This window comes from Cydia strobilella, chromosome 9 (assembly GCF_947568885.1).
Source record: "Cydia strobilella chromosome 9, ilCydStro3.1, whole genome shotgun sequence".
Taxonomy (NCBI): Eukaryota; Metazoa; Arthropoda; class Insecta; order Lepidoptera; family Tortricidae; genus Cydia; species Cydia strobilella.
This window is the reverse complement of record NC_086049.1, coordinates 2,179,615-2,199,984: the sequence shown is the minus strand read 5'-3', so window position 1 is coordinate 2,199,984 and position 20,370 is coordinate 2,179,615. Positions and strand designations below refer to the sequence as shown.

The following is a 20,370-nucleotide window of genomic DNA, read 5'->3' as shown; positions in this document are numbered from 1 at the left end:
AGACAGTCCTTTGACAAACTATACTAAAGCTACCTACCTATTAATATTACACTTTAAAAAAACTTTAATGAACAATAAATAAAAATAAATAATCTTAAGACAATTTGGTAATTTTGAAGTTCATTCGTAAATCGTTGTGCACAGTTTTACAAAGTTACAAACATCGCGTCAGTTCGCGCCCCCGCCAATTCATACGAGGCTGCCAAGAAAAAATATGTTTCTTTTTTGTTCATAAAAGTTGTGTTTTAAACTGAGCCTCAAACAGCGTAGATCAAAACTGACGGATGATGACATGACCATTCATTTCATTCGATGTTTTTTCATTCATTCGTCAAACGTCAAGTCAAAATGTCAATTCAGATTCAGTTTCAGTTCACTCTACTCTCGACTCAGTGAAAAGAAGCTTGACTGATAAAATCATATATTTATTTGGTTTGGCACTGTTATTTCTTATTTCCCACTATTTTCGTGTTCCATCTACAAATGATGTGTTAAAGTGTGTTATAAATTGTTGTTTACGTAACCATGTGCGACAGCGACGACCCCGCCGACCAAGACCGCGGTGGCGTCGACTTGACCGGGTTTCTGTTTGGCAACATAGATGAATCGGGTCAGTTGGAAGACGATGGATTGCTCGATGGGGACTCCAAGCGCATGTTGTCTTCACTCAGTCGGCTGGGGCTTGGCTCTATGCTGTCTGAGGTGCTGGAAAATGAAGAGAAAGTAAAAGAGGAAGAGGAAAAAGGTTTGTAATTAAAGTTTTTTTGGAATGTTGCAACGAGAAACTTAACAAACGGTCTTAAACTATTATTGAATTTTAAAATGTGAGTCCTCCGTTTTAATATACTTTGTTACTGATTGTGATGAAAATAGAAAAAGAAGACTGCCACTGGCACGCTGGGCTGATGACATAGTTAAGTAACCAACTGGATTTGGGAGGCCCAAGACCGCAAAAAATGGAACAATCTGGAGAAGGCTAGGTATAGGCCTCTTCTAGATTGTTTTGGAGAGTTTTGTTTAAGAGAGTTCTGGGGTAATTTTTCTTTAAGTCTAAACAACGCGCATTTAATATCTCTGGTGTGGCCGGCGTCCATAGGCTACCGTGACTGCTTACCATCAGGCGGGCCGTATGCTTGTATGTCACCGATGTGGTATAAAAAAACAATTAATCAATGTACCATATTCTGACAAATAAATACATTTCATTTCATTTCAAGGAATAATCTTAGCTTAAGTTACAGAATATTATATAGGTATTTTGTTTTACTCTGTTACCCAGAAATAAAAGGCTTAATTTTTTTTTATTATTACTGTTTTTCTTGTGCCATGTCCTCGTTGGACGTCGGCGACAATATCTCGGAACTTCCTATCCTGTGCCAATCTCCTCAGGTTGGCAGAGTGGTTAATATGAGTCCAGCTTTTAATGTTGTATTGCTTATAATATTTATTATTACAGAATTTTAATATTTTCAGTTTTATCATAGAGTAACTTATACTAGAGCGGTACTGTCATAGTAAATTTTGTAACCCCAGTAAATTCACTGCCATCTGTCGACACACTTTAAAACTAAAAATGAAGATTTATAAAAATACGATAAAATGTATTTAAATATGGATAAATGATTTTTTTTATTTGCATTAATTATTTTTATGATTTTGACCCATGTTCTTTCACTGATATGCGTTTAAATTGTTAAATAACAAACGAAACCGTCAACGCCATCTATACGACAGTAAACCAAAGCTAGTAGCGCCCTCTGAACAAGAATCAAATTTTCTTGATTTTCGAGGCACGTTTTTTTCCTTAGACTGTATCCATCTATTACGGAGTTATATCTATCTTTGGTTTTATTGATTTCAGATTACACAATTAAAAGCCCTTCTGCCGTGGACTTTTTTGACATTGATGATGTCGCCGAGGATGCTCAAGTAAGATGTCTTTGTGCAACATGGGGGGTTAGTGAAATATTGCACTAGAGTCGATATTATATTCACGACAGCCGCAGGCTGGAGTGAATTAAAGACTCGAGTCGAGAGACAATATTCTTACCCCCACAGTTACACACAATGTTTTTCATCACACTTGCGAAGAAAAAACAGAATTTTAAACGAAATCATTCTTAAATATAGTGGCATTTCAAACGTTCGTCCGCCATTTTCAAATTTTTTGGCAGTTTAGGCATCGAAGACCCACGCATTCAGCCACAATTGAACATTGTGTAAAAATATTTGAAACGGCTATTAACCCTTAAATGCATAATGATGTATATATGCATCGTATATTTGATGGTCCGTGGCTCAATATGCAGCTATCCAAAATCACATTTATTACTTTTATACAGCATGACACATCTATTTCAATTTATTAAAAAGTTATACAAAAAATCATGCATTTAAGGGTTAAATTAATCAAATTAAACATTTTAAAGCATAAACAAAAAATAAGAATTTATAAACGTCAGTATTTTCAAAGTAAAACTCATTTAATAGTTCGTATGAATTAGTGTTTGTAAATGTTTTATTAGTAGTTATGGAATAAAACGGCTTTTTATTTTATTTTTATTTTATTTTAATTATTATTATGAATTAGTGACGTAATAAAAGAAAGCTATAACTCACGAGTAGTTATAGCTTTTTTTTGCAATATCCGTAACTCCCGCGGGAACAATATAGGCCTGTCCCAGTACACCTGCATGAAATAAGATCATTTTCGAGCAAGTGTGATGAAAAATAAACAAAGCTGTGCTTACAAAGCTGCAACATACTCATTACTAATACTTTCGTCTGTCGTAAAATTTATTGATAACTATTTTTTGTTTGGTAGCATAGCAGTAAAGATAAAAAAAAATATTAAGACCTTTGCTGCCGCCATACAGTCAAAGATACACACTCATTTTTAAACTAGTCTGAAGTAACACAAGTAGTAGTTTTACATGTTAAACTTCAACTACTTATTTTATAACAATTTTTAGCATCAGAAACTAGCAAGTTTTTTGGAATTTAAGCAAATGTGTTGCCAATGAAGAGATGACTGCCGGAAAGATGACCGTTGTCCTCCTCCTATACAATCTTATTATGACAATTGGCTAGAAGTTGAGCCTGAAGAGCGCCAGCCTAAACCATACAAATTCAAACCACCATCCACTCATAAAAGAGGTTCTTTAAGAGAGGATAAGTTCCGCGAGAACCCTTAGTCTCACCGGGCGCTGATATACAGGATAAAATAGATAAAGAGCTCTATTTTGGTTGCAGAGGCACTTCGGTTTGGTTGCGGAGAATTTTTCTATTCAAAAGTTGGCAGTAGTAGTTCCCGTGACCACCCGGGCAGTGGGGTTCTATACCCAGTGGTTGTTTAAGAAGATCTACGAACTGTATGGTCGTCGCCCAAACCGTATACCTGAATGTACACCCTATGCCTTTTACAGAGTGACGCTTGCCCAATTTGAATACCGCCTTCTGCGTGCTAAGTATGCTCAGATTAATACGATCAGTCTGGATAATCAGATGTTTTACCGACCTCGCCTCACTTTGGAAGAAAGCGATGTCGTTAAGTCGATGATTGTTACGTTCTCTCCCCTCGCCAAATTGCTTGATGGGATAGGGTGCTTCGAGTTCAAAAACGATACATACTGCCCACGATGCCCCAGGGATAACATCCTTGGTATATTATATTCCAACCTTGGACAGATTGTTGAAGCAATGGCAAATCCTGGCACGCCACATGCTGATCGCACTGCTTTCTACAATCAGTGCCCGTTGCCTTTTGCTGAATGGAACCAGCCTTAGCGAGCTGGAATCCACCATGTGGAACAGCCTATTGTAGACCCTGGAAATCCAGTTTTACTAAATTCAAATGATTATATGCCTCCTGGATACGGCATTGAGGACTTTGAGTTAGATGTCCATCGCGTGAAAAACTTTATCTTCTTTGTGTCGCGTAGGGAGATTATGATGGTGTCTGAAGGAGCGAAGATTGACTATGATGCTCCAGGCCATCAACGCATCTTGGTTAGCAATGATGCACAAGGATTACGTAATCCGGACAGGCTATTCCGAGATCAGTCAGGTCAGTGGGCTGATGAAGACTTGCCACATGGAGATCTTGGTTCATTTTGGAGTCCAGTAAACATATCATCCCAAGATTTCTTTATGGGAGTGATAAACCTTGTGGGTGAACGCCATGCCGGACTCAGCGATGCGTTTGCGCTCCGTTCGCCGCAAATTGCCCATCGTGTGACTCAACTCCGCTGGACAGCGCTCGTTGACAACATAATTTCCTAGTGTTTAAGTAATGGGATCCGAATAATAATAAATAGATCCCAAATCCTAATTGGAGGATAACGTTCATAAAGCCCGGAATTTAAATATAGGCTGCCTCCCCACATTCTAAAAAGAGGACAGATGGCGCGTCACGTAAACATATACTCCGCATATTAAATCCCAACAATTATTAAGCACGAGGAGTGTTATCTTATTGTAAAAATACAAGGGGTACATAAGAAGGGTTTCAAATACGGACATACCAAACTATCAATGTTGTTAATAGAACTCAGTTCTTACCTACTAAAAATAAACAACTGTAACTAATTTTTAACCACCATTAAAAATACAGAAACGGAGATACAAAGCGCGTGACCATAAACATCAAATATATCATTCAAAAAAGTGTATATTGTTACAACTATATAATAACCCCAAATTAATTAATAAAAAAATATATATGTAAGGCTGTAAAAAATAACATGTCAAATAAAATATTATGACATGTTTCTTTTTTATATTACTTGGACGTGTGATATTTTGTAATACTGTGAATAAATGATTTTGATTTAAGCGTGTTGTTTTAAAATGAGTGTGTAATTTTAATTGTATGGTAACAAAAAGCTGCTCTCGGCTGCTGGTGATGGGTTTGTTTGTTTGTTTTTTTTTTTTTTTTTTGTTTTTTTTAAATACTACGTCGGTGGCAAACAAGCATACGGCCCGCCTGATGTTAAGCAGTCTCCATAGCCTAAGTACGCCTGCAACTCCAGAGAATTCTTTTGTTTATACACATACTCTGCTTACAAAAGGTTGGTAGAACGGAAGAAGCAAAGCTCTTTCTTTCAGACTTTGTCTGAGCGACATATGTATACAAATACAAGAGTTCATGCTCTATTTATTTATTTTAAAATTTAATTCAGGCCCATATTACATACACCTTACATATAAATTTCATCAACTTAAAAACTAAACACTATTTTGGCGATAAAACGGCATGGCTCCGTTGAAACGTCTGGTCTTGTGTCGGATTCGGCAGTTTGCCCCGGAACCTCCGAAACACGACACCCTTCGGCTAGAAGTCGGCGCACTCGATGGTCCCCTGCAGCGGTCGCGGCACGCGCACCGCAAAAGAGTTGAAGTGCACGTAGTGGCGCGACCGAAGCTGGAACACCCTCAACGTGTAGCCGGTCTTCTGGTGTAGATACTCCACCACTTCAGCAGCCGTTGCGGTGTAAGCGCGATACGTACAGCGCCTTACTCGGTGTAGCAACCCGCAAGCTAGTCTATCTAGCTAGCCGCAAGTCCTATGACGGTTTTCCCTGCAATACATTTTATATGTCGGTCTTCTATACCACAGGTTTTTTTCTTACATGTTACTGTTCCCGGCCTCCTGGGTGACGTTCTCATTCTTTCATTACTTCATCGCACCTTCAATATCACAGCATGATATCTATCACTATTCATTTCATCCTCATCTTCTGCCACTAACAAACAGCTAATCGCTACACTAATCGTAAAACTAAAATTTAATTGTTCTAACATATGTTTGTGTTAACATTAGGAAGACACTAGTACTAATCGGGAAGCACCGGATATACACACACAAACAGAAGTTAAAGATGATGAGATGGATATTGACACGGCCGTGTCAGTAGATGTTAAAAGTGATTGTCCACAGAGCGAAGCGAATGAGAATTGGAAGGACAAAGAGATTTTTCAGCAGGAGGAGCAGAGGGCGGGCGATGATGGATATGAGGGTGACATGGAGGGGGATGGAGGGCTTATGCCTCCGCCTTCAACTATTCCGTAAGTTATTGTTAGTTACCTATAACTAGACCAGATTAGCTGAGGATTTCCTAAATTTCTCAAGTCATTTTAATTTAACATTTACGGTTAAAATCTAGCATGCTGTACCCGCACCTTCTTCATTACACAATCTAATCCTTATATTTTATACCTTGAGAACAAATTAACTGTAAAAAATAATAATGAAATAAACTCATATGTATTTGTATAAAATACAAACAATTCGTATAAAAATTAGAAGTAAAGGAGATATTTTTAAAATGTGCCCATAATGTTTTGTGTGAAGTAACATCAAATATATTTTTTTATATTAATATGATGTTTCTATGGCCTTTTTATAAATTGATCCAACCTGAATGTTATATAACTTATACACCTTATACACGGTGGCCAAAAAATAAGTGCATTCCCGTTGCCAGGGAGGTTTTGGGATTATACTGAGCAACTTTTACTATGGGACCAGCCCCGAAATCGCGAAATGGTGATTACTGGATACAGGCAACACAAAACTGCCTGCCTGCTTACTGAATAATAATAATAATATTTTTTTTACAGGGACAGATCGTTAAAGACCCAGACATCAGAAAATAAGAAACTGGAGACACCGCTGGCTGCAATGTTACCTTCGAAATATGCTAACACTGATGTTACAGAACTCTTCCCAGACTTCAGACCTGATAAAGTAAGTTTACATTTTGATAAAGTATCAAAATGTGAAGGAAAATAAGTATGAAGTGTAGGAAGTCCCACAACAAGTTGAATTAACATTTAATATCACCGTATTGGTGAATGAAAGCAGAGCCTTTAAAATCCTTTCAGTTGTATTCAGTTTCTTAGTTTGAAATATGACAGCGGATTTGCATCCAATGTCATAGAATAAATAATAGTATTAGGTACAGAAGGTTCACTCTCTAATAAAACGCGTCTATTACGAGTATTACGACAGATACGACCGCAAGGTGACGCAAAGGCGAGCAGGCGTCCGTTCCGTAGCGGTGCGCGGCAATTACTATGGCTAGACACCAAAATTGGTATGGGCCGCATGTACTTGTAGTGACGCGACGAAATCGCGGAGTGAGCCACGCCTGCCAGTGTGAAGATGTCCTAAATCCTTAAAGCCACATATTTGACAGGTGAAATGGATCGCGATCTGATCCCATATATTGTGAATTTAAGCTGTTACTAATCCTCAAAGCACTTTCCAGGTTCTTCTTTTCTCAAGGCTCTTTGGCCCTGGCAAATTATCAAGTCTACCTCAAATATGGCGCTACGTGAAGAAACGCAGGCGACGGCGTCGTAGCGGAAGCACTAGTAGCGACACTCCCGCTCAACCTCCTGAAAATTATGAACCTCAGTACGCGAGCGATGATGAGGATAAACTACTTAGGTAATATAGACCTTATCTCAATGCTGTAGGGTTTAAATTCAACTGCCAAGTCTGCGCGCTACACGAAGAAAACAAACCCATCTACCTGAGAACTATGCAATACGCGAGCGACAACGAATACGCTACGTAGGTATACAGGCGATAGTAGACTTTATATTAGTGCAGTTAGGTTTAAACTCAACGAACGAAGGCGCCTCAACCGCCTGAAAATTACGAGCCACAGTACGCGAGCGAAGATGAGGAAGTCATTAATGTACACAAGTAAAACTAGATCATGTGTAGGTTCATTTAGGTATAAATTCAACTGGCAAGTCTGCGTATCTGTCAAGCGCGCTACTTGAAGGAAAGAAACTTATTTGCCAGAAAACTATAAACATTCTTAGAAACTAAAAATGTTATTACAATGCCCAGATCAATATCCTTTTTAACGCGCTTAATCGTGAGCCTTGTCGAAATGCATGGGGGTTGATATTGGGACGTTTTTGGAGGTGAAAGGGTTTACCATTTTCACGCTTTGCTTTTCGTAAGTTTAAACACTATATGTATCATTTTCTTACAGACCAATGGAAGAAAACCAACAGTCAAACAACGATAGCAACAACGCTCAATCTGGCGACAAGTCTCAACGCCCCACGCCCGCGCATTGGCGTTTCGGTCCGGCCCAAGTGTGGTACGATATGCTGAACGTGCCTGAGACGGGAGATGGCTTCGATTACGGGTTTAAAGTGAAGGTATGTCTGTTTAGACAATACGGGTGATGTGATGCAAGGTAAGAATAAACAGAGAGACGTAAATAAAATAAATAAATAAATATTATAGGACATTCTTACACAGATTGACCAAGTCCCACGGTAAGCCCAAGGAGGCTTGTGTTATGGGTACTCAGACAACGATATATATAATATATAAATACTTAAATACATAGAAAACACCCATGACTCGGTCACTTGACGGAGACGTCACTTGTTACTAGGGATGGTGTCGTGATATGTCGCCCGATGTCGATGTCAGCCGATGGTACATTGGGGTTTCGGGCCGGGTTAAGTGTGGCACGATATTATTATGTTGAACGTGCCTGGGAAGGCTTTGATTACCGGTTTAAAGTTAAGGTAAGGGTCATACAGAGCGGGGTTTTAGCTAAATACATAATCATAATAATTTATTTATAATATAACATTACATGTCAATAAGTATGTTACATTGCAGCGTGTAACTGTACAAATATCATACAATTCTAAACCATAAGGTTAAACTTAAATAATTACTCAATTAAAAAGCTCCTTGTGGTCGTAGAACGCCTGCTCAAGAAGCCATTTTTAAGTCATTGTATATAGTCCCATACGGACGGAAACATAAAACAAGACAAAATAAGAGGTAAAACTACATATACTACCGCTAGACGCTACGCCGCGTATTCCTTATCAAATTCGCCTAGTTATTTCTAAAATATAAGGTCTGTTTTTTTATTCCGTAGACTAAAATGTCGTTTCATGTGTAAGACATGACATTTCTTAGTACCACATGAAATGTCATTTTAGTCTACGGAATAAAAAAAACAGTATATAGTTTATTTTTACTTTCGAGCCTTATGTTACAAAACTGCATATACAACAGATATTCAAAGCAATGAAACAGGCAATTTTGTAAATTAACTAGCGAACCGCCCCGGCTTCGCACGGATGCAATGCTGATGTATTATACATATAAACCTTCCTCTCTTCTCCTCCCTATCAATCTGTCTATTCAAAAAAACTAGTTTTAAAGATCTAAGTATACATAGGGACAGACAGACAGCAGGAAGCGACTTTGTTTGTACTATGTAGTTATTCCAATAGAAAATACTCTGCTTTCTTAACGTTTTAGCGCTTAAAGCTTATTCTTCTTCCAGGCTCAATCGCCAGAACGTGAAAACGAATCAAAGGAGAGGCCAGAAGAAGAGACCAATACCGAAGAGGAGGCCGCTGACAGTCTCGACAGTGGGTTCCCTGAGGACTCGTTCCTTATGGTATCTCAATTGCAGTGGGAAGATGATGTCATTTGGGATGGCAGCGAGATTAAACATAAGGTGCGTTGATTTTAGTTTGGCAGGGTCGCCATGTAAATGTTGGATGTCAAATAAAGTAAGAGACCAAAACGGGACATCAGAAGGTTGATGACTTTTTATAGTGGGTTTCTTGAGGATTCCTTTCTTATAATATCGCAGTTGAAATGGTAAGATTTCCTCATCTGGGATAGCGAAATCAAACATAAGGTGAGCACATTTAATCGTGTACCATTAGTGGCAGGGTCGTTATGTAAGGTTGGGTGTTAATGATGAGTGCTCGCACTAAAGTAGAAAAGACAGCCCAGAAGAGATCAAAACTGAACAGGAGATTGCTGGTAGGTCTAACAGTGGGACCTCTAGGACTCGTTCCCATAAATACTATACAGTAGGTTCAAATTCCATTGGTAATAAGGGCAGCAGTTTAAGTCTGCGACCTCAGTGGCAGTAGTCCAGCGTGGCGCGATTTGAGCAGCATGCTCTAAGGCTGATCGCAAACGTTGGAGTTTGAAGTGCTGCATGCCCCCAACGCCCGCTTAGTTTCTCTATTCGCTCATTATACTACTCTAGAATCTACTGATCATGTGTTATATTGCAGGTGCTAGCACGGCTGAACAGCAAGAGCAACGCAGCAGGCTGGGTGCCCACATCAGTGAGCAGGACGGCTCAACAGTTCTCTCACCCGCGCCCGCAGCCTGCGCCGCTCCCCACCAAGCCCACCACGTACGTTTGCCATCGAATACCCCGGCCACATACTCGACGAGTGGCATGGGAAGTAGGCAGAGACGTAGTGTGGCCGCGCTATTCGTAATGCCACTCGTCATGCTCCTCGGTTTTTTGCGCCAGTCAAAGGACCGGCAATATGAAAGAAAGAAAGAAAATACATTTATTTTAACATCATAAACATTGGACAAAACTATGAAGAACACATAAAACACAAATTAGATGCTAAAACAGGATCCCCACTCAGCATAATGCCACGGCAAGCCATGACGCTGATTTTCAGTGGGTACCTGACTTAAAAACTAAGCTACAACTAAACTAAAACTAAACGAGTGACAACACAAACGTCAAACACTAATTACAGAATTACAGAAAAAAAAATTGAAATTAAATTGAAATTAGGCAATAGGTAGATATAATTTAACATTTTTTGTTCAACGTTGCGGATCGTTGGCTTGCATAAAACAGCAGAGAAAATGGGTTGCTCTTTCCGTCAGTGACACACAACGGGTAAATTAGCTCACGCATAAATGTGAAAATTAAAATTCTTGAAACTTTATTAAGATAGAAACTCAATTTGATGGTTCAGCAAGTATGCTCGACATTTGGACTTAAAAGTGTTAAGCGATTTCAGTGCACGAATCGGAAGCGGAATTAAGTTCCAGCACTTCGTGGCAATATGAAGTATGAAGCGTCGCGATTAATCGCCCGAGTAGGGCAGTGTGTGGCCGGAGCGGGCATAGTGTAGCCTTATCTATCTATCTAGTATAAGCTCATGGTATGGTTGACACTTTATCTATACCACGTCACGTATAGGGAAGCTTTCTGCCTTCCCGTACATTAACAACGCTACGGCGTCAACTGGAGACCAGATGGGACACAAAGGTAACTTTTGCTGCCACTATAAGTGGAAATAATTTTACTTTATTGTCATCGGTAAATATTATGTCCATACGTCGCACTACAGCGGGCATTTAGCTGGCAAGTCATTTGGTAAGGTTTACAAAAAAACATATTAACTTCCGAGTACATGTACTTAGTATTTGTAACATAGTTATCATTTATTAATCTTTAATGTGTACTCTTTGAAGTGACAACTGATAAGCCCATTTAAGTGGCCATCTACAAAACAAATAAATAGCTGACATGCGTCATTATGACTGTCGTTCATATTATTAAGTCTTATTTTTATTTAAAATTAAAGGGATATGATATAAACGAATAGATACCTAACTAACGTACAGCCTTAGTTGCTAAGGTATTTGGATTTGCACATTACAAATACTAGGTACCAAATACTACTTTACTCTGACAACTCGAAAATTGATTTGTGAACCTTACGAAGTGACATGCCCCCAAAATGCCCGGTGTAGTGCGACGTATGATTATATCGAATAAATGGTATATTTTACTGTCTCTTTTTTTCAGTTCGTCAACGTCAACCACAAACCCTCAACCGTCCGCGTCTGCTGACGGTGAAGACAACACTTGGTACAGGTGTGTATGTAAATAAAACCGGCCAAGTGCGAGTCGGACTCGCGCACCGAGGGTTCCGTACTTTTTTTAGTATTTGTTGTTATAGCGGCAACAGAAATACATCATCTGTGAAAATTTCAACTGAGATACAGCCTGGTGACAGACTGACGGACAGCGGAGTCTTAGTAATAGGGTCCGTTTTTACCCTTTGAGTACGGAACCCTAATATTTATTTTATATGTTTTTGTAGAGTATGTTCGGAAAGAGAAGAGTCGTGGAATGTATGTATGTGTAATTTGTATGTCATGTTCTTTTTTTCATATTGGTGAGCTATAAAGAATATTTGTATTGTATTGTATTGTTGTTGCTTCTACTACCGATGCGAACGCCTCAACGTGACCACGACCGCTCTGTCAAGAGCGATACGACAGAGAAGAAGATTGTATTGTATACATTCCAGGACTCTTTCTCTTTCCGCACAGACTATATTCTTAGGCAAAAAATTGTGTTGCGACAAAGTTCAAATGATAATAATTACCAGGATTGTTTAGGTAAATAACTTCAACCATATTCTGAATAATCATCTTCATTTCAGTATATTCCCCGTCGAGAACGAAGAACTAGTATACGGTACATGGGAAGATGAAGTTATCTGGGATGCTGAAAACATGTCCAAGATCCCGAAACCGAAAATACTTACGTTGGACCCCAACGATGAGAACATTATATTGGGGATACCGGATGATGTGGACCCATCCAAGATTACTAGAGGTAACTATGAAACATCCCTAATATCCCTATCTTCTTCTTGTCCTAAGCCTTATCCCATTATCTGGGGTCGGCTCTCCTTGTCTGCCTTTTCCACTGTTTCCAGTTTTGGGCTACGGTGTTGTCTATTCCTATCTCTTTTAGGTCCTTCTGGACCGTCGTCAATCCCTAATATCCCTATAATCCATACTAATATTATAAATGCGAAAGTGTCTCTCTATCTTTCTGTCTATCTGTTACCTCTTCACGCTTAAACCGCTGAACGGATTTAGTCTAAATTTGGCGTAGAGATAGTTTAAGTCCCGGGGAAGGACAGGATAGATTTCATGTCGGAAGTCATCCCGAAAGAGGGTAAAAGAGGGGGTGAAAATGGGAAAATTACTGAAATGCCTGTTAATTGACATGTAAAACTATGTTTGACATGTGTTGTTGTTTGACATGTAAAACTATGTTTTATAAAGGAATAAATGAATGAATGAATTGGTGTTAATATGCTTAATATTATGCTCAAAATGATTGCCATTACATTTTTAACTGCTGGAACTATTTCCACGCAGACGAAGTCGCGGGCAACAGCTAGTAATATTATAAATCTGAAATCAACTTTGTTTGTCTGGCTGCACGGCTGTCTGTAACTCTTTTCTCCGCAATTGTTGAACTGATTTAGATTCAATTTGATCTGGAGATAGTTTGACATAGTATAAACAGGGCAAAGTATGTCATCTTCATACAAACGCACCGCGCGCGATTTGTATGTGTGCGCTATAAGTATCTATGCGTCGCCGCACGCACACTCAAACAAAATCTCTACTGGCGCACTGAGAAACGGGTCGAGATTTTGTTTGAGTGTGCGTGCGGCGACGCATATATACTATGGCGCACACATAGAAGTCGCGCGCGGTGCCTTGAATAAAGATAACATACTTTGTCCTGTTTATACTATAGTTTGAGGTTCAAGGATAGTTTTTATCAATTATCATCATCATTCTCTCACGCAGATGAAGTCACGGGCATAAGCTGTTACCTCTTCACCCTTAAACCCCCAAACCAATTTAGTTGAAATGTATAGAGATAGTTTGAGTTCCAGAGAAGTACATATAATAGTTTTATAACGGAACACTAAATTCCATTCCATTTCGGAAATAATTTCAAGACACTTTTTATGTCACTTCACTTATATTGACCGGGATATAGACCGTGATTAACTTTTGTATTATTTATGAGCTCCCAATATTTCAACGCAGTTACATGCATCATGTTCACGGGTGACTGAAGATAGCGGGTGGGTGTCAAAGCTCACCCTCAGCTTAGCTCAGCTGGGTGTGGGTGTGTGTGGGGAGGGAGGGAGCTCATAAATAATACAAAAGGTAATCACGGTCTATATCCCGGTCAATATAAGTCTAGTGAAACTAACCGTGAATCATTCAAAACTAACTTTTTATGTCTTCTACAATTAATGGTTTCAGTATTTCGATAGCGACAATTTTTCTTACAAAAGACTTAAATTATTTTGACGAAATCTGCATAATATGTCGAAGACCTTTAAGCGCATATTATTCTACAACTGATAAGAGTTCTCATTCAGACTCAATGACTCGATTTCTTAGCAACTGCTTCTCTTCTTAGCCTTGTAACCAGTACTGGGCACTGTCCCATACTTACTACTTACTCCGTTGGCTCAGCGACCCAAAATGAGACGGCCTACGACACAAGACAGCGCCACTTTTCCCACTGTCCCATAGTTGCCACAATCTTAGTTCTAAGCAGTAGAGGTAATAAACGGGCTGTCAGCTATAACTATTATGCTGTTAAACACTAGGTCCTTTACCTTACTCATAAAGTAAAACCGAGGACTTCCGGTTCGAACGCCATCTTGATAGTAGCCTCGTGATAAATTCCTGTTTTTTGCTCATTAATATTGCTTAAAGTGTAATATCAATAGCTTTATTATACAGTAATCTAATTTGGTAGTGTGCAGTGAATGGAGAGTTAATCTCAAAGCGTATTTAACCACCATTTTGGAGTCAACGGCCGGTAGTCCACGTGCTTCTCTTAAAATCCAGCTATCGGTTTTACGAGAAAACAACAATAACTACCGAACAACGTCGTGCTCTAAGAGCATTTGGTATTTCTACCTCTAACCGTGTCTGGCTAGAGCCCTAGAGGCCCATAATTTTATTTACCGTACACTGGCTGAAGAAAATCAAGAAATATTAATTCGATCCCACGTGGATCCCACTTTGACGTTGGCGAAATCATCGACAGTATCGATGGAGCCATACTACTTACAGATTGAATTGAAAGTAAAACCGAATCTTTATGTTGTCAGAACGAGGCCCTCAACCCAAAGTGAAGATTCCGCACCCTCACGTCAAGAAATCCAAGATCTTGCTAGGAAAAGCTGGGGTTATCAACGTATTGCAAGAGGACGCACCACCGCCGCCGCCCAAGTCTCCTGATCGGGATCCCTTCAATATCTCCAACGATGTGTAAGTTATAAGTCTGTGATCTTTAGACTCCTTTAATTCATAATTAATGTTTATTGCATGAAATTGTGAAAATGTGTTAGTGTATACAAAAAGTTCATCAATCTGCCGAGATCCAGTACGCAATATATCTTATTGTACTAGGTATATAATACTACGAACTAAATTAATTTAGCTAATAACAACTTTGGGAACAAATCAAATTCTTTTATTAAATATTTTGATTTGTGTTTTTTAAGTAGTCACAACACAACTATATATGAATTATAAACTGTAATAGATATCATATATTAAAGAAAAAGTGACGTGTGAAGGCCGGATTCGAACCGGCGTCTTTAGCTATCGCGGCTAACGCCATGAACCCCTAGGCCACCTCGCCACGGAGATCACGGATAGTTCTAGATATATTTAGGCTCCGTCATTTCGAATAGTTTCCAAAAACTAATCGTTTAAAAATTCCATATAATTCTCGAACACGTGTACATACGTATTTTGTTCCAGCTTCTACCAGCCCAAATCTCAAAACCCGCGCCTCAAAGTCGGCGGCGGGCAACTGATCCAGCACAGCACCCCCGTCGTGGAGCTCCGCGCGCCCTTCATGCAGACGCACATGGGCCCCGCGCGCCTCCGCGCCTTCCACCGCCCGGCGCTCCGCAAGCTGTCCTACGGGCAGCTGGCCAACCCCGGCCCGCACCCTGTGCAGCCCCTGATCAAACATATCAGGAAGAAGGCCAAGGTAATACTGAGTTTTAACAATCGATTTGAGTTTGTCCTTTTAAAAGGACATTGGGCCACACGAGGCTGAGATTCATCCAACAGCACTCGGGTATTGTACTTTGAAGCCTTTATAATAAGAGGTAAAAACTTGATTTTAATGTTGTCCTTTTAAAAGGACATTGGGCCACAGGCGGTTAGGTTTGATCCAACACAGTACCCCAGTAGCTTTGGAGCTCCGAGCGCCCTTTGGGTCGGCAAGACTTATTCCACCAACCGGCGCTAAGAAAACTGTCGTACGGACAGCTGGCCAACCCCGGACCGCTCCCTGTGCAGCCCCTGATTTAAACACATCACGAAGAAGGCTAAGGTACAGTATAGGCACAAATATACATACTTATCTATCTTCCCCGACCGTCAGCAGCCCATCAGGAACCTTATCAACGGGCTCTCAGCGACGTTGACGATGAGATTTGATTCACCTCAGTTTATTATTATTCAGAGCCCACTGTGTCCCACTGCTGGGCAAAGGCCTCCCCCCTCTTTTTCCACTCGTCTCTGTTTAATGCTATATCCGGCCAGCCTGTCAAGAAGGAGTCCAAGTTATTGCCACCTCAGTTTATCAACGTATTTTCCCTTCGGGAATAACTAACAATATGTTTGATTTGATTGTTACAGCAACGTGAAGCGGAACGCTTAGCCTCAGGAGGCGGCGACGTGTTCTTCATGAGAACACCAGAAGACCTCAGCGGCCGCGATGGAGAATTGGTGCTAGTAGAGTTTTGTGAGGAACACCCACCGCTGATCAGTCAAGTGGGCATGTGCACCAAGATCAAGAACTATTACAAACGAAGTGCAACGAAGGTGTGTAACAATTGTACATTTCCTGACTAGATGGGCACAATGATCAAAAATCTGTTCCACACCTTTAAAATTGAGTGTCGAAATGAGAGACCATTTTAGACCTAAGTCGGCGGATTGGCAATATACCCAAATTGCGCTAACATATTTGATAAATGCAAGCCACCTTTAAGTATATTCTTTTCAAATCATTTTTTTTTTAAGTAATAAAGGCTTTATTTATTTATTTATTTATTTATTTATTTGTGGTTAAAATATGCCCGGACAACATCATTATCTTTTTAGGGTTCCGTACCCAAAGGGTAAAAACGGGACCCTGTTACTAAGACTCCGCTGTACGTCTGTCTGTCTGTCACCAGGCTGTATCTCATGAACCGTGATAGCTAGACAGTTGAAATTTTGACAGATGATGTATTTCTGTTGCCGTTATAATAACAAATACTAAAAAGTACGGAACCCTCGGTGCGCGAGTCCGACTCGCACTTGGTTGGTTTTTTTATGAAACTGTGATATTTCCATATAAAGATAAAGAAAGTTTATTATTCAAGTAGGCATATTACAATGCGCTTATGAACGTTAAATAAAGGTACGCTGGCTCTAACCCTACTCCTCTGCCCCGAGAAGATTTAAATCTAGATAGCCAATACTTTTTTATTTCAGGACAGCGGCCCGAAACCTCTGAAATACGGTGAAGTTGCGTACGCGCACACATCGCCCTTCCTCGGTATATTACCCCCCGGCGCCACCCAACCCGTCGTCGAGAACAACATGTACAGAGCGCCTATATACGAACACAACATACCACCTTCGGACTTCCTCGTCATACGCACAAGGTTTGATTTCATTCGTTACCTTTCGTAGGTTCATAAGTACCCTGGTAGTTTGCTTGCTCGCATGAACCAGTTTATATATGATATGATTCATATGATATGATTTATTTATCTCACAATATACAATTGCACTTAAAATTACACATGGCATGGTTATATTCGTCCCAATGCGAAAGAGATTTCATTTTGTAAGAGGTTTTTTGTCCATCATCATAAGAGAGAAACTATTTATTTATGTTTTATAATTAAGGTGGAATCTTTTGCAGACAAGCGTACTACATCCGTGAAATCGACGCATTATACGTGGTAGGCCAGGAATGTCCACTTTATGAGGTGCCTGGACCCAACTCGAAAAGGGCCAACAACTTCGTTAGAGATTTCCTACAGGTATGTATATTGTTGATGCGTGTTTTCTTACAGCAGTTGTGTTTTCTTAGACCTTAAATATTTACAAAGATAGATATAACTCCGTAATAGATGAATACAGTCTAATGATTCTCGTTCAGAGGGCGCTACTAGCTTTGGCCTACTGTTGTATAAATGGCGTTGACGGTTTCGTTTGTTATTTAACAATTTTAACGCATATCAGTAAAAGAACATGGGCCAAAATCATAAAAATAATTAATGCAAATAAAAAAAAAACATTTATCCATATTTAAATACATTTTATCGTATTTTTATAAATATTTATTTTTAGTTTTAAAGTGTGTCGACAGATGGCAGTGAATTTACTGGGGTTACAAAATTTACTATGACAGTACCGCTCTAGTATAAGTTACTCTATGATATTTATAAAATATTCTGCTGAAACATTGCACCATTTATTAAAAACACTGTTATTAGAAATTAACCTAAAATTACGGTTCCATAATAATTTTACGAATATACTAACATATTTTCTGGTTTTCGCTGAGCGTCATCGCACTCAGCACCTCAATTCTTTAAAATGCAAAGCCTAAGCTCCGAAAAATGTTGCGCGTAGCGACAGAAATACGTGACTTGAACCGTAAAATTATTACAGTACTCACGAGAGCTACCAAATGATTATATTTCTTTACAGTACATAATATGTACATATTATAGTTCTATTTACCGCACTAGTGTGATAAGTAGCACGTTACGTAACTCTGTCGAAAATTTAAACGGCCATATGTATTCTAAAACGTTGTGCGATACATGTGCGAATAGGTAATTCTCAACGCATTCGTTTGATTTATCGCCACTCGTTACGAATTTCCTATTTTACGCACTTGTATCGTAATGCACTATTATGAAACATTGCTTTTCAGGTTTACATCTATCGCCTATTCTGGAAATCCCGTGACAACCCACGCCGTATCAAAATGGACGACATTAAGAGAGCTTTCCCATCTCACTCTGAAAGCTCAATAAGAAAACGTCTGAAGCTTTGCGCAGATTTCAAGCGTACTGGATTAGATTCAAATTGGTGAGTACTGCCATTTCATTATGTAATCACTCAAAATTATTTATATCGACTTCTAATTTTGTTACTACATACTATTTGTAGACAACGTTACAACATGAACTTTAAAACTAAGTAAGTGCGTGAAATAGGAAATAAGACGACCACCATGCTACGTGTATATTGTATATGCGTATATAAATTCTAATTTTTTTTCAAAGGCAATTTCAAGGTTTGATCAATTTTAAAGTTACTCGCCAAACTGCTTATGCAGTTTGTTGGCGAGACAGCGCTTTTTTTTACAATTTTTTTTTTGCAATTTTATTTGTGTGTTCTGCCTGTTCTAACCTACGGCGCCCAAACTTGGTCACTCACAGAGATCCAGAAGTCCAAACTGAAGGTTTGCCAACGCGCTATGGAGCGCACCATTCTAGGTGTTAAACTAGCTGATCGCATAAAAAACACCACGCTGCGCTCAAAAACCGGCATCTCTGACGTAGGCGAGAAAACCGCTAGGCTCAAATGGGACTGGGCCGGTCACGTCCACCGCATGCATCCGGAGAGGTGGGCTAGCTTAGCAACCAAGTGGATGCCGGTAGAGGGGCGTGGACGGGGCAGGCCCAAACGGAGATGGCGGGATGACCTGGACTGCTTCCTGAACAACTGGCTTTGCCCAGCAGTGGGACACTTAGTAGGCTTAAAAAAAAAAAAAAAAATTTGAACTTACATATGCTCAATGCTCATATTTTCATACTGTGTTTGAAATGTGTCAAATTATATTGTTCCATAGTCGCTGGAAGCGTGTCACAATCACAAAAAAAATAAGTGATGTTTATTTGAAAGTGATTTGAAACCCTCACAATGCTCAAGATTCTATTTATTATAGTTTATGTATTTTCGTTTATTAATATTTTTACGCAGCACATTAGCACAAGTTAAAAAAAAACCGGACAAGTGCGAGTCGGACTCGCCCACCGAGGGTTCCGTACTTTTTAGTATTTGTTGTCGTAGCGGCAACAGAAATACATCATCTGTGAAAATTTCAACTGTCGAGCTATCACGGTTCATGAGATACAGCCTGGTGACAGACAGACGGACAGCGGAGTCTTAGTAATAGGGTCCCGTTTTTACCCTTTGGGTACGGTACCCTAAAAACGATTTCGCACTTTGTAAAAAAAAAATATGTCTCTTCTCTCTCTCTTCTTCATTTCCTGTTACCCCCTGCTGGGGTGTAGGGCTCGAATCTTGTTTTTCCATTGACTACGGACATTGATATTGAAAAAAATATGTAATTTATATTAATGAAGAAACATCTCTAGGTGGGTAATAAAACCCGAATTCCGTCTGCCGTCTGAAGAGGAGATCCGCGCAATGGTGTCCCCCGAGCAATGTTGCGCGTACTTTAGCATGGCGTCGGCTGAACAACGGCTGAAGGACGCTGGCTATGGAGAGAAGTTCATCTTCACCCCGCAGGAGGACGATGATGAAGAGCTGCAGTTGAAGATGGATGACGAGGTAACATTATCATTACGTCTGTGGTAGTTTAGACTGAGCTGACAGCTGAAGTAGGTAGATGGCGCTTCTACCATGCGGTT

The 20,370-nt window shown here is 39.7% G+C and overlaps 1 protein-coding gene across 1 annotated transcript in view; it reads left to right on the top strand.

The window, feature by feature from the left end:
• The first annotated feature begins 445 nt into the window (after positions 1 to 445).
• LOC134744109 (transcription initiation factor TFIID subunit 1) overlaps positions 446 to 20,370 on the top strand; it is a 45,475-nt gene continuing 25,550 nt past the window's right edge. Inside the window, exons 1-17 of the mRNA XM_063677802.1 lie at positions 446 to 745; positions 1,862 to 1,929; positions 5,822 to 6,066; positions 6,622 to 6,748; positions 7,272 to 7,453; positions 8,013 to 8,184; positions 9,342 to 9,518; positions 10,093 to 10,217; positions 11,646 to 11,714; positions 12,289 to 12,464; positions 14,791 to 14,950; positions 15,449 to 15,683; positions 16,340 to 16,525; positions 17,183 to 17,355; positions 17,619 to 17,739; positions 18,642 to 18,799; positions 20,095 to 20,290. Of these exons, the coding sequence (XP_063533872.1) occupies positions 526 to 745; positions 1,862 to 1,929; positions 5,822 to 6,066; positions 6,622 to 6,748; positions 7,272 to 7,453; positions 8,013 to 8,184; positions 9,342 to 9,518; positions 10,093 to 10,217; positions 11,646 to 11,714; positions 12,289 to 12,464; positions 14,791 to 14,950; positions 15,449 to 15,683; positions 16,340 to 16,525; positions 17,183 to 17,355; positions 17,619 to 17,739; positions 18,642 to 18,799; positions 20,095 to 20,290 (2,790 nt within the window). The 5' untranslated portion in view covers positions 446 to 525. The remainder of the gene's footprint in view (positions 746 to 1,861; positions 1,930 to 5,821; positions 6,067 to 6,621; positions 6,749 to 7,271; positions 7,454 to 8,012; positions 8,185 to 9,341; positions 9,519 to 10,092; positions 10,218 to 11,645; positions 11,715 to 12,288; positions 12,465 to 14,790; positions 14,951 to 15,448; positions 15,684 to 16,339; positions 16,526 to 17,182; positions 17,356 to 17,618; positions 17,740 to 18,641; positions 18,800 to 20,094; positions 20,291 to 20,370) is intronic.